Here is a 14,128-nt window from a genome sequence, read left to right as displayed (position 1 = left end):
GCAGAATACAGTGGTACTATTACTTCCCTTGGTCTAGATGCTATACTCCTATTGATGCAGCCCAGAATTGCATTGGCTTTTTTAGCTGCTGCATCACACTGCTGACTCATGTCAAGTTGTGGTCTACCAAGACTCCTAGATCCTTTTCACATGTACTGCTCTCAAGCCAGGTGTCACCCATCCTGTATTTGTGCCTTTCTTTCTTTTTGCCCAAGTGTAGTACTTTACATTTCTCCTTGTTAAAATTCATCTTGTTTGCTTTGGGCCCAGTTGTCTAACCTGTTAAGGTCATTTTGAAGTGTGATCCTGTCCTCTGGGGTATTAGCCACCCCTCCTAATTTGGTGTCATCTGCAAACTTGCTCAGGATGACCTCAAGCCCATCATCCATTGATAAAAATGGATCCATTGATAAAAATGTTGAATAAGACTGGGCCCAAGACAGAACCCTGTGGCACCCCACTAGTCACTACTCTCCAGGATGAGAAGGAGCCATTGATGAGCACCCTTTGGGTTCGGTCATGTCAGCCAGTTACAAATCCACTGAATGGATTTGTAAAAAAAATAAGTCTGACATGACTTATTTTTCAGAAACCCATGCTGACTTTTAGTGATCACAGCGTTTCTTTCTAGGTGCTCACAGACCGTTTGCTTAATGATCTGCTCTAGAATCTTTCCTGGTATTGATGTCAGGCTGACTGGGCGGTAATTGTTTGGGTCCTCTCTTTCCCCCTTTTTGAAAATAGGGACAACATTTGCCCTCCTCCAGTCTGCTGGAACTTCGCCTGTTCTCCAGGAATTTTCAAAGATTATTGCCAGTGGTTCTGAAATCACATCTGCCAGTTCTTTTAATACTCTTGGATGTAGTTCATCTGGCCCTGGAGACTTGAATACATCTAAACTAGCCAAGTATTCTTGTACTACCTCCTTACTTATTCTGGGCTGTGTTTCCCCTGCTGAATGATCGGCTCCATATTCTTCAGGTCGGGCATTGTTTTCTTTTTTGGAGAAGACTGAGGCAAAGAAGGCGTTGAGGAGTTCTGCCCTTTCTCTATCCCCTGTTCGCATTTCACCATCTTCTCCTCTAAGTGACCCCACTGTTTCCTTGTTCCTCCTTTTGCTACGGACATACTCCACCAAGAGCAGAAATTTGATTCCTCCCTATGTTCATCAGAGGCCCTCCTTCAAGTGTCTCTTTCTCACACACGTCACCTGGTGCCAAACTGGACTTCCTCTGTACACCCAGTGAAGACTTCTTCATGTTACAGAAACTGGTCATTAATTGACTAATAAAATCCAGCAGAATATACACTCAGAAGTACTTCCCCCACAGAGCTTAGTTGCAACAGTGGGAATCCCCATGCCCCATTGCAGGAGGGTTGAAGCAAAGGCCAAGAGCCATATAGAGCTTGGCCACCACATTAAGTGCTCCTTAAAGGTGCACTAAGCACATCACCCAGAAATGCAGGTTTATGGCTAGACGTCTACCAACACAAAAGTAAATTCCACTGAGTTCAGCAACTTACTCCTAGATATGTGTTTAATGAATTGCAGCTCCATCAGCTAGCATGAAATGAAGCTGCATCACAAACTTCCCACAAACTATGCAGTAGTACAAAGAACATCATGCTCTGTACTGCAACAGTCGAAATGCCCACACTAGGTTCAATTCTGTAGCACTAGTAAGTTACTGTACAAAAAACGAGGGTGGGGGGTGGAAGAGGAGAGAAATGCCCTTTTGAAAAAGTGCAGGGGTTGGATAGGAAGAAAAATCATTCAAAAGAAAAACTATTTCAAACTGGCCATTGCTGTGGAAAGGAATACCACTGCAGCTTTTTGGCCCTTCCAAGTCAAATGATTACAGACATACTGGAATCTACAGCCATAGCTCCCAAGGCAGCCACTCATACAAGTCTCAATAGCTCAACTTAGCTCCTCATAGGTCAAAATACAGGGGGCAAGGTGGTGGTGGAGCAAATATCTCCGGATCTGCATGAAAAACAAAGGAAGGACACTTGACTGAAACCCTGCTAATGTCAGATCATGTACAGTGTACAGTGGTACCTCGGGTTACAGACACTTCAGGTTACAGACTCCACTGACCCAGAAATAGTACCTTGGGTTAAGAACTTTGCTTCAGGATGAGAACAGAAATCGTGCGGCGGCTGCAGCAGGAGGTCCTATTACCTAAAGTGCCACCTCAGGTTAAGAACAGTTTTAGGTTAAGAACAGTTTCAGGTTAAGAACGGACCTCCAGAATGAAAAGTTCTTAACCCAAGGTACCACTGTACTTCCTGGTTTTTGAAGAGATCAGAATGTCATCTTTAGGCCTGGACGATGTATTGATACATCACCCAGGACTGTTTTGAGGGCCAGAGTGTGATGGCGCCTTTACCTGGTGGTATATCGCAGTGCCTGCTGCAAGGAACAATCCGCGGGGCGCCAGAGTCAACACAGCTCATTCTTCCCTCAGCACTTTGGCCTTAACTGCACTGTACTTTGGCTCACTTGGGTGTATTTAGCCAAATTACTGAAAGCACAGATGAAAATAAACCTCCCTTCTCATGTTTGATCCTGTATAGAGAAAGGAGGGTGGCTAAAGCTAATGCCAGAAGTTGCTCCCTGACTCACATTGCCCACAAGCAAAGAGAAATTAGCCAATCCTTACCATAATGCAGTTCGGCTTGTTAATTGACCAGATATTAACTCGACAATCATCTCCACCAGTTGCAAGGAGCCGACCTGAGCTTTTGCCCAACACAAGTGAAGAAACATTGCTGCTGTGAGCAGTGATTTCCTCTATACAAAAAAAAGCAAACACAGACATGAGCCCATTTTATCACCACATCTCCCCCATTACAGCCCCACACAAAAATCAATACATTTAAACTTACTGATGAGTTATACGTGAACAGGTAAACATATCTGGTATGTATGGATTTTTTAAATATAATTCCACAAGACACCAAGTCATCAGCTAAGCAGCTAGACCAGGTACCTGACTCCAAGTCTGATGCTAGTGATCAGCGGAACACTGAAACCCAAGCTGTCAAGCAGGAGTGGAAGACAAAATTGCAGGCACTGACCACATCCCATTTATAAACGCAGAAGAGTGGACTTCACTTACGCAGCTTCCAAGCGGTCTTGGTGGCAACTGCAGCTGCCATTGCAGTGATTCTCACACGGCTACAGAAAGCAGTCTTCTTTTCTCTCCCAAAGCTCTGTTTTCATCAGCATGTGTGGGGCTCAACCCCCCAGATACAAGGTTCAAGCTTCTAAACTGTCCTGCAGCAGTCAAGGCGATGACACTTTTATTTTTAAAATATAAAGATGTCTCCTAGGCTTATTCAATAGCCTATTTCTTCCAGAATGCAAGCAAAATTCCAGGAAGCAGTCGTTAAAATTACCTAGGAAGAAAGTGTTTGCTTAAGCCAGTTCAGCTAACACAGCAGCAAAACAAACTACATTAAAATAGAGCTTAGCAGGTTTCTTCATTTATCATTTTTATAACAATAACTTAGAACAGGTACAGTTGTACCTTGGAAGTTGAACGGAATCTGTTCGACTTCCAAAACGTTCGGAAACCAAGAAGCTCCTGCAGCCAATCAGAACCCGCGGAACCCACGTCGGATGCAAACCTCATGTCCGGGTTTGCGGCATTTGGGAGCCAAAACGTTTGACTCACAAGAAGTTTGACTTCCAAGGTAAGACTGTATTTCCAGAATTGGGCTGCATACAGTATTAGTCCTCCTCAGAGTATACTCATTGAAATTGATGAACATGACTAAGTTAGGTACATTAATTGTACTGGATATACTCCAAGTAGTACTTGGCTGGCTACAACCCAATTCTGTTTTTAAACATGGAATGTAAGTGATCAGGAACTCCTACTTTTCTGTGTATCTTCCAATAACAATAAAAGGTACTTTTGTCATTACACCAATGAGCAATAGAGCAGACTTTGACAAGTTGGTGTTATCCAGAAGCTTTGGGATACAACTAGCATAACTATTGGGAGTAGTGCAGATCCTGAAAGCAGGATTCCTAAAACTGACAGGTGGCCTTCAAAAATACACTTTGTTCACAGCCTGCCTCCAGGAGGGAGTTAATTCTTGTCTGCATGCTCCACTCCTCAATTTACTGTCATATTTTCACCCACACATGTAATTTCTAGATTGAGGATTAAGACCCCATTGTACAGAACTGGTGAACTGGCTCTGTTACAGGTGGCATAGAATACTTATTCCACATTGGTAAGAAATCAATATTTTAGTGTGGTAGGGCCCACACTTTGACATCAGGCAGTTGCCTTCACAGTACTGTTTTTGGCACCTGCTAATAACATGTCAGTTTAAACAAGCCTTCCCACGTAAGATGCTGACACGCATTTTAATAATTTTTTCTGCTTATTGTCAAACTTAAGTACTTTTCGATGTTTTAAAATAGTTGTTTTTTTACCTCTGTTGACTAATAATTGCAAGCTTTATTCTTTTTGTAGAACACTTTGAGCTTTTGCTTTTATAATCAAGCAGCACATAAATTTCACGAAACCAATAAATACATGTGTGCTGCATCCCTACAGGTGTTAGGCAGGATGGAGTTTTTATGGGTGACGTAGGAGAGGTGATCTCAGCAGCTTCTCAGAAGAGCCCCGTTAACTGGATCAGGCCAAAGGCCTATTTAAGACCCAGAAACCAGATCTCCCCCCACCCCCACAAAGCAGGGCACGAGGGCAGTAGCCCTCTCCCAGTCAGTACCTCCCAGCACCGGTGCTTAGAGCAAGTGACTCGAATCCGTGGTAGCCACCCGAGCTTGTGAACATTCCCACTCCCATTCAGCCCCGAGGAAACCCCTTCTCTTAGCTTAGGCCAACCAACGCTTCCCGGGGAGAGGAAGATCCCACCCATCCACTTCATGCGGTGCCCAGAGGAGAAGCAGCCCTCTCCCCTCCCACGAGACCTGGCCGAGACCCCCGAGGCACAAAGCGCCGGACAGGCGAGCACCTGCTCGGGGGAGGTAAAGTAAACAGGCCGACCCGGCCCCGGGTGGCAGCCCGAAGGCCTTCCCGGGCCAGTCGCCGCTCCAGGGAGGTTTCGGGTGGGGGATGCTGCGGCTACCCACGGCCTACCCTGATGTGAGGCCCGTCTCGGCCGGCCTTGCTTGCCTCCTACCCGCACGCTCCTCCGTCTGAACGGCTCTCAGCGCTATCTGCCTCCAGCACCCGCTCCCATCCCCCACCCTGATTGGCTGCCGCTTGACAACCGGAGCCCAGGCAACTCACCTCGATTTGCCCCCGCCCACCTTTCGTGCTCCTGACCAATCGCGTCCTCCCCTCGAGCCTTCCGGCTCGCCAATCAGCCCGAAGCCCGCCTTCCCAACACAACCAAGGCCCCGCCGTCGTAATTTGTTTTCGGTGCCCGCCTCCACCGGCCCGACTGGCCAATTGCTACGAAGGCTTCGAAGAACGGCGGGGGAGAGGGAGGGAGTTCCTCTGATACGTATAGACCGAGGGAAGGATGTAGAGTCGCGCGCTCCCGAGTTAACTTGAGATTTTTCGTTGCAGGCTTTGCTAGTCGGAGAAGGCGCGTCTGTGCTGCGAGTGAGCGCCGATTTGGGAAGAGAGTGGCGAGCAGGCCCCTTAATTAGCACGGTCTTTGCTGCAGCCTGACATGATGGAAATTCACAAAATTATACGTAGCGCGGAGAAAGTGGAGAAAGAAAAGTTTTCCTTCCTCTTCCGTAACGCTAGAACTCGATTGGCACACTCTTCTCTTTCATATGCACACATAAATTCCTTCACTGTAGTCTAACCCATTTAACTGGTCAGAATTTTAAGAACTCGGAAGCTTTTTCGTCACAACGTGATATTGACTACTCTACTTTAATCATCTACGTTCGTGTGCAGGAGCTTCCGAGGCCGCACAGGGGCAGCCAATCAGTGCAAAGTCTTGTCCATTTGCTCCCATCAACCTTTGCGTCGCGGCCCACTTTTCGCGTGAGGCTTAGAAGCCGCTGCCGCTCTCTCCGCTAGCATGTCGGTGGTTTTCGTGCCGGAGAAACTCCGGGGCAAGGCGGAGGTGAACCAAGAGACGTTGCAACGGGTGAGCGAAAGGGACGGGCGCCATAGAGAGAGGGGAGGGGAGCGTCGCTCACGCAGCCCTCTTTTTAACTCCCGTACGCCGCCATGGAAAGGCAAGAACGTCGGGAAGGCGTCAGAGCGCCGCTCTACCTTCCTCTCTCTGGTTTCTTGACCAAGTTCTTTGTATTTGGTTAGTTAGTCGATTAGAACCGGAAGTGTCTTTGCAATTTCATTCCCCGCCTCTTGCAGACTGCGTGAAGATGGTCCGGGCTGCTTAAAAATGGTGGGAGCTGTGTGTGTGACGTCAGCGATCCTGCTCAAGGACGCCCACTCTGATCCGCCTGCGCATTAGGAAGGGCAGTGCACTCTGTACATTCTCAGGGTTGGCCGAAATCACTTGGCGCTGCGTAGGTCGCCTCCGTTCACTCTCCTCGATCATGATTGCTTAGCGAAAGGCCATAACCAAGTACAATAAAAAGCGGTACACCGCCAGAAAGATGACTAAAACTAATGAATAGCATAGTCTGCTGGAATATCCTATATCTTTTGCAGTAACAGTAAACTCCTCTTGTTGTTGTTTAGTCATTTAGTCGTGTCCGACTCTTCGTGACCCCATGGACCAGAGCACGCCAGGCACTCCTGTCTTGCACTGCCTCCCGCAGTTTGGTCAAACTCATGTTCGTAGCTTCAAGAACACTGTCCAACCATCTCATCCTCTGTCGTCCCCTTCTCCTTGTGCCCTCCATCTTTCCCAACATCAGGGTCTTTTCCAGGGAGTCTTCTCTTCTCATGAGGTGGCCAAAGTATTGGAGCCTCAGCTTCACGATCTGTCCTTCCAGTGAGCACTCAGGGCTGATTTCCTTAAGAATGGATAGGTTTGATCTTCTTGCAGTCCATGGGACTCTCAAGAGTCTCCTCCAGCACCATAATTCAAAAGCATCAATTCTTCGGCGATCAGCCTTCTTTATGGTCCAGCTCTCACTTCCATACATCACTAAATTCCATACATCACCAAACACTAAATTCCATACATCACCAAACTCCTCTTAACGCTACCAAAAAGAAAACCCCAATAACCGGGATCCCCCCCTTTAATATTTAAGTCTGCAAATTGAGGACTGAAGTTGACATTCTTTTAGTACCTGATATTCTTCATCCACCACTTTAATCTGTGATATTTTAATGTATTTTGGTATTTGTTGGAAGCCGCCCAGAGTGGTGAGGGAAACCCAGCCAGAAGGGCGGGGTATAAAAAATAAAAATAAAATAATAATTTAATAATCTGAAATCAGGGGTCATCATTATGACACCTGTGGGCACCATGGTGCTCTTAAATCAGGCATCCCCAAACTGCGGCCCTCCAGATGTTTTGGCCTACAACTCCCATGATCCCTAGCTAACAGGACCAGTGGTTGGGGAAGATGGGAATTGTAGTCCAAAACATCTGGAGGGCCAAAGTTTGTGGATGCCTGTCTTAAATTGTTTCCTGGTGCCTTTGTAGCCTCTGACCACACACACATACTCGCACTGCCTCATTGATCGTGAGATGGTAGTGCACAGGCATAGGCAACCTTGGCTTTCCAGATGTTCTGGAACTACAACTCCCATGATCCCTAGCTAACAGGGCCAGTGGTCAGGGATCATGAGTTGTAGTTCCAAAACATCTGGAGAGCCCAGGTTGCCTATGCCTGCTATAAAGCATCCTCACAATTATCCAGTGTAATTGTTAAGTACTGGTAGTTGTTCTTCAACAAGTTTCAGTAATAAGCAGTTGATCCGGTGCTGTTGTGACTTTCAGCTGCTTGAAGAAAATGACCAGCTGATTCGATGTATTGTGGAATATCAGAATAAAGGAAGAGCTGAAGAATGTGTGCAGTAAGTAAATTTAATCTAAGAGTTGCCTATTATGCATTTTTCAGGACTTCATTTTTGTATTTGCTTGATTAAAGCAAACAATCAAGTAATTGTTTAGAGATCTTGCGTGTCTCATTGCGAGACGTGGGTTTGAATAAATCTCATTGGTCCTGAGCAAATTTACAAGGGAGATGAAGTAGAATTGAAATCAGGCACATTGTTGCTGAAATAAATGCAATTAGTCTATCAAACACAACCATATTGTGCAGGGCATTAATGAAAATCTTGTTTATTTCGCTGAATTTAATGTGGGAGGTAATAGCTTACAGACGTACCCACCCCTTCTTCTTGGCAGCCCTAGACTTCTGAAAGGCCATTGTAATAGTGGCTGTTTTATTTTTAATTTCTTTTCTAATACTGTAATCCCTAACATTTTCCTCTTTTGCTGCCATTGCACAAGCTTGATGGTTTTATAGAGCTGTGTCCCTGGTTAGACAGTGCTAGTTTAGACCTCATCAGTGTAAATGTAAAGTTAGAATGGTGTGCTCCAATGTGCATCATTGCCCACTCATCTATGCCTTTGCAGGAATTAAGTGATCATTAAAGGTAAAGGTAAAGGGACCCCTGACCATTAGGTCGTCGTGACCGACTCTGGGGTTGCAGCTCTCATCTCGCGTTATTCGCCAAGGGAGCCAGCATACAGCTTCCAGGTCATGTGGCCAGCATGACAAAGCCGCTTCTGGCGAACCAGAGCAGCACACGGAAATGCCGTTTACCTTCCCGCTGTAGCGGTACCTATTTATCTACTTGCACTTTGATGTGCTTTCGAACTGCTAGGTTGGCAGGAGCTGGGACCGAGCAACGGGAGCTCACCCCGTCGCAGGGATTTGAACCGCCAACCTTCTGATTAGCAAGCCCTAGCTAGGTTCTGTGGTTTGGGCTGATTTCCCCTCAGATCTATTTCTTGTTTACCTAAGAAATCAGAAATCTGAAGTGGAAAAGGCCTTGTAGGTTAGTCTTTATACTAGATCACCCAACCACCACCTGTCTGGTGTCCAAATTATACCAAAAGCACTTCCATGTGGGCAAATTATTCCAGCATACAGCTTCCAGGTCAGTTTGCCAGTATGACAAAGCCGCTTCTGGCGAACCAGAGCAGCACACTTTGGCGTGCTTTCAAACTGCTAGGTTGGCAGGAGCAGGGACCGAACGACGGGACCTTACCCCGTCACGGGGTTTCGAACTGCTGACCTTCTGATCAGCAAGCCCTCCTAGGCTCTGTAGTTTAACCCACAGCGCCACCCGCATCACCCAATGATCATTAAACATTGACTTAATTAGTATTTTTTAAAAAACAACATTTCCTTGAATTTAAAAATAAAATACTATCAAGAACAGAGGAAAAAAGCTAATAGGATTCAATTCCATTCAAAAATATTATTGGCTTCATATGAACAACTCTTCCCTTCCCCCTGCTTTCCCAAGTATAAAGTGAGCAAAATAGAGACCTAAATCCTACTGTGACTTACGGTATATGCTGGCTGGCTGCCAGAGCAGTTCTGTTATTTCAGTTGCCCTAAGGAATCTCATTCTTCTGTTTCTCTTTCAGACATCAGCACACACTGCACAGAAACCTGATTTATTTAGCTACTATTGCGGATGCATCTTCCTCTCCAAATGCAGGGAAGACTGTTGCAGACTGATGCTGTGCTCCTTGGCACACTTGTGAATCCTTGAAGGAAATGGGGAGTGAATCTGGAAGATCCATTAGTCCCCTCTTCTTTAAAGGAGAGGAATAAATCCAGCACCTGATGGAAAGCCAGCTGAATTGTGCATCCTTAACAGAACACATTCCTGCCTTAATTTCATCCTCTTTGGCAGCAACTAGTAAATGCCATTTGCTTTACCCCCACCTTGGGTGCAAAAGGAAAAATGACATAGTGCACTGCATATTGCATGGGTCAGCAAACTTTTTCAGCAGGGGGCCGGTCCACTGTTCCTCAGACCTTGTGGGGGGCCGGACTGTATTTTTAAAAAATATATGAACGAATTCCTATGCCCCACATATAACCCAGAGATGCATTTTAAATAAAAGGACACATTCTACTCATGTAAAAATCCGCGGGCCGGATTTAGAAGGCAATTGGGCCGCATCTGGCCCCCGGGCCTTAGTTTGGGGACCCTGGCATATTGCTTCAGCTACAATGTCACTGCTTAAAGGGTCAAGGTTGATGGGTATTATTATCAACATTTGCCAATGCCGCAGAGCATCAGTTCTCCAGGTGACATTACATTCTAGCCCCGTGACCCATGAAGGAGGTTGGTAAAGAAGGGGTACTTAACATTTTTACATTAAAACCTTATTCCAGATATGGTGAAAAGAGCAAGAGATTGTATCAGTGTGGTGATGTATGCAGTTACCTGTTAGTGCTTGGAGGAGAGAATTGTCACATGCCTACCGACAAAACACCTCCTTTTGCCTCTTATTTGTATGGAATTAAAACATTATCACCCGTAAAGGGCACTACTAAGCTTTGGTTACTTTAATGTGTATTCCTTCATTTCTGTAGTAAAAACCATACTGATCCTGATACATACATGCAGTAGAGGAAATAATAGTTATTTCAACTAGCTGTCTTGAACCACTTAATATTTTCAGATCAATCTGTATCTCCATAGTTCTGTGTGCTTTTATGAAATATTCTTTTCTTTCCCTCCTGCACTGCTAATGTTCTAGCAATGTTTTAAAAGTTTCTTGCTAGTACTTTCTGAAAGATTATCGGCAGTGAACTGAGTTTCCCCCCCATGGATTCTTAGGGAAAGTATAGCTGGTTTCGTAGCTTAGCATGAGTTGTTTTCCCCAGCCAGTGCCCTGCAGGTGTTTTGGACTAAAACTCATTGGCTCCAGACAATATAGCTGTGCTACCCAGGGTTCATGGGAGTTGAAGTTCAAACTGTCTGAAAGGCTGCAGGTTGGGTAAGATTGCCTCAGTAATAACACTTTCTCACTTTCTGAATGAGTGATGAAAGAGCACCACAACTGCTCTCACCACAGATGCAAAGGAGCTGGTGCATTGCTGCTTTTCACTTAGAATCATAGAATTGTAGAGTTGGAAGGTACCTCAAGAGTCATCAAGTCCAACCCCCTGCAATGCAGAAATCTCAACTAAAGCATCCCTAACAGATGGCCATCCAACCTCTGCTTTAAAATATCTAAGGAAGGAGAGCCCATAACCTCCCATGGGTCTATTCCACTGTCAAACAGCTCTTACTGTCAGAAACACCCAGAGTTTGCTTGCTCAGTTTATAGCTCACTTTTATTATTGCTTAAAACTTCTTTCCTTGTTTGCTGTAGCCCCAGCTATCTCCTCTGACTAGGCAAAGTAGCTGCTGTCAGAGCACACTTAATTGTAAAAGAGGACTGTTTGCGTGGGGGATTTCTCTCCTTTTTTAAAAGAAAGACGAAACCTAGAGCTATATAATGTAAAAGGAGCATAGTGAGTTGATGTGAAGTAGTAACAGCAGCTTGTTCTATCACTGAAGCTGGTGGTGCAAAGCATCTCCTACTACATTTGCACTGCTGATGGAATGGACCCCTGCCCTCTTGGACCAGGAGTAGTATAAAATGGGAGCTCTCCCCCAACCATGCTTATTAACTAAAAGTTTCTAAGTTATGTTTCCAGTCTATGGTAACAAATAAAAGCATATTGATACAAAGGGGTTTCACGTTAGAAATTGTTTTTACTCCCAACTTACAATGAAGGCCACTACACAACACACTGAAGCCAGAGGCAAAGCACCTGTTAATCCTATCTGAGATGAAGGTAGGCATTGTCTAGCCTCTGCCACTGGCCTTGGGGCCCTGGGAGGCTGTCCATGACAGCTATGCAGTTCTTTGCAGCACAGCTGTAGGATACAGCCATACAACAGCTGCATCTAGAATGAATGCACTCTTTTCAGCAATTCCATATCATTTGGTATCCTGCAAGTGAAGCAGACCCAGGTATTGTAACTTAAAACATACATTTTCAATGTTCTTTCTAACTTTAAACATTACTTACTGGAACTGCTGCTAAGATAACTACAGAGAAATTCACATCGATTGCACCTGATAATGCAGTGAGGTACCCCAGGCAGAATGCTGTATTGTAGCTGAGCAATCAGACCTGTTCTAAAGCAGAGTGAAGCAAGTAGACAATAGTTCCTGACTAGTTAAGGCAGTGGGATCAAAGGACATTCTGCCATTTTGAATCATGAATTTTCTAATAATAAAACCAAGACTATTTGTCGCAAGTCTGTTAAATCTGGATGAGGACAAGGGCAGAAAGATGGTGGAAAGCGAAGATTTAAATCAGGCATCCCCAAACTTCGGCCCTCCAGATGTTTTGGACTACAATTCCCATCATCCCTGACCACTGGTCCTCTTAGCTAGAGAGCATGGGAGTTGTAGGCCAAAACATCTGGAGGGCCGCAGTTTGGGGATGCCTGACTTAAATGAACAGAATTCGTGAGGTAAGACATTTACTGCTTACATGGTATGGAACTTAAGTGGTATAGATGCCCACATACTTAAGTGAAACATCAGTACAAGATGCTACACAGGACAGGTTGGATAGGATTTGAGGATATAGAGAGCCCATACCAAGCCTTGAATGAGGCAGTTAGACTTCGAAGTGTCAACAGAAGGAGTTGTAGATACTCATCAATGCTGGTCAAAATTTTCCTTCCTGAAGCAGAGACTTATTCTTCCTGCTCCAGGTCCGACATCTGAAAAAGCTTTGCCACACTATTTCTAGACAGCTGTTCTTGCAATCATGTATATTCCTGTCCCTCACTATTTGTGCTGTTGCATTATGGGACCAGCTATAGTTCTGGTACCAAGCACACTAGTTACCAATGCCTAGGGGGCAGCCTCTCAACTGAATGCCATCTTATCAGTCCCAGCCAGCCCATGTGATCTGGCTGGAGTTGAGAGTTCTAGTCCAAAACATCTGGATGAGACAGGCTGGGTGAGACCTATAGACAATATACACAATGTCTGCTAGGTAGTAAAGCTTGGGTTAGGAATCCAGATACATTTCCATTCAGAAAATGTGTCCACATAGCATGTATTTAATACCCTATACACTCAGTAGTATTAAGACTGTAAGCCAGGGATGGCCAAACCTGGCCCTCCAGATGTTTTGGACTACAATTCCCATCATCCCTGACCACTGGTCCTGTTAGCTAGGGATGGTGGGAGTTGTAGTTCTAAAGCATCTGGAGGGCCAAGTTTGCCTGTGCCTGCTGTAAGCATAGATGATGCTAGGGACCGAGGCTGGCTTGGCCTAGGTACCAAAATCTAAGGGCTAGCTCAACAAAGAAAATTGATTTTGGAATGGTGTAGGTGATGTTTCCAATGACCTCTGCACATGATCCCACACCAGTTCTACACCCACATCAGAGCAGGACTTGTGGTTTCATGTGGCATTGTGAATACATGCTCCTTGCTTATGACTTCATAATTGGTAAGTTAACACTGAAAGAGGCACCTGAATGAAAATCACTGGTATCAAAGTTACACTATGATAGCAGGCTGGAACCCACATGCTTGTGAGAAATTCAACCAAGTACTTAATCCTTAATGGCACGGGGGGGGGGATCGGTTGTGTGTCAAGCAGAGGGAACTTCACAAATGCAGCAATGTTTTAAGGCACAAAAGCCTCATTTTTGTAAATATGTAAAAGAATGAGGGTTCAAAAGTGAGATAATATAACAGTCTTTATGAGGCTTTATTCCCCCCCCCCCCCCCCGCAAATCTAGACAGTGTTCTCTATCATGCTGTCTTGGCAGTAGTGGGAAAAGAGCTGGAGAGCACTCTGTTCCTGCCCTGGAGGCATCTAGGAGCAAGGTATTTGTTTCTGTACTGCAAGGCTCTTCTAAGCTCCAGAGCAGCCTTCTGCAGCCTGGTGTGTTCCAGCCATATGGGTCTCCAAGTCCCATAGGCCCGAGCCAACACAGCCAATAGGAAGGGATGTTGGAAGCTGTAGTCACCAGGTTGAGGAAGACTACACAGAGATGACCAAGTGTTGGGTATTAGTACTGAATCAAAGGGATGGTGCCTGCTTTTGCAAGGCAAGGATTCAAGAGTTCCTTCCAAGGGGCCTTCCTCTGTCCAATAAGACTTTGGATTTTCTCTCCCTATCACACGCACAAGA

The 14,128-nt window shown here is 45.4% G+C and overlaps 2 protein-coding genes across 4 annotated transcripts in view; one reads left to right on the top strand and one right to left on the bottom strand.

Annotated features, from left to right (window-relative positions):
* Window positions 1-5,966, bottom strand: part of KATNB1 (katanin regulatory subunit B1) — a 28,969-nt gene extending 23,003 nt beyond the window's left edge. For 2 of the 3 annotated variants that reach the window (XM_035118671.2, XM_035118675.2), the window contains exons 1-3: window positions 5,127-5,232; window positions 3,126-3,405; window positions 2,667-2,797 (exon numbers count right to left, since the gene is read on the bottom strand). In XM_035118671.2, the coding sequence (XP_034974562.1) occupies window positions 2,667-2,797; window positions 3,126-3,165 (171 nt within the window). In that variant the 5' untranslated portion in view covers window positions 3,166-3,405; window positions 5,127-5,232. Of the gene's footprint in view, window positions 1-2,666; window positions 2,798-3,125; window positions 3,406-5,126; window positions 5,233-5,279 lie in introns of those variants that run through there. The other variant, XM_035118672.2, reaches the window with a different exon arrangement.
* On the top strand, window positions 5,962-9,753 carry SS18L2 (SS18 like 2). The gene is made up of 3 exons (XM_035118676.2): window positions 5,962-6,099; window positions 7,876-7,952; window positions 9,541-9,753. The coding sequence occupies exons 1-3, from the start codon at window positions 6,031-6,033 to the stop codon at window positions 9,632-9,634; spliced, it is 240 nt and encodes a 79-aa protein (XP_034974567.1). The 5' UTR covers window positions 5,962-6,030; the 3' UTR covers window positions 9,635-9,753.
* The last annotated feature ends 4,375 nt before the right edge of the window (window positions 9,754-14,128 follow it).

This window comes from Zootoca vivipara, chromosome 6, assembly GCF_963506605.1.
Source record: "Zootoca vivipara chromosome 6, rZooViv1.1, whole genome shotgun sequence".
NCBI classification, from domain to species: Eukaryota; Metazoa; Chordata; class Lepidosauria; order Squamata; family Lacertidae; genus Zootoca; species Zootoca vivipara.
The sequence above is the reverse complement of the archived record's forward strand: the minus strand, read 5'-3'. Positions and strand labels throughout refer to the sequence as shown.

Coding starts and splice junctions, on each gene's coding strand:
- SS18L2 (XM_035118676.2), top strand. CDS start 6,031: ATGTCGGTGGTTTTCGTGCCGGAGAAACTCCGGGGCAAGGCGGAGGTG. Junction 6,100..7,875: donor ACCAAGAGACGTTGCAACGG/GTGAGCGAAAGG, acceptor TGTGACTTTCAG/CTGCTTGAAGAAAATGACCA. Junction 7,953..9,540: donor AGAGCTGAAGAATGTGTGCA/GTAAGTAAATTT, acceptor TTTCTCTTTCAG/ACATCAGCACACACTGCACA.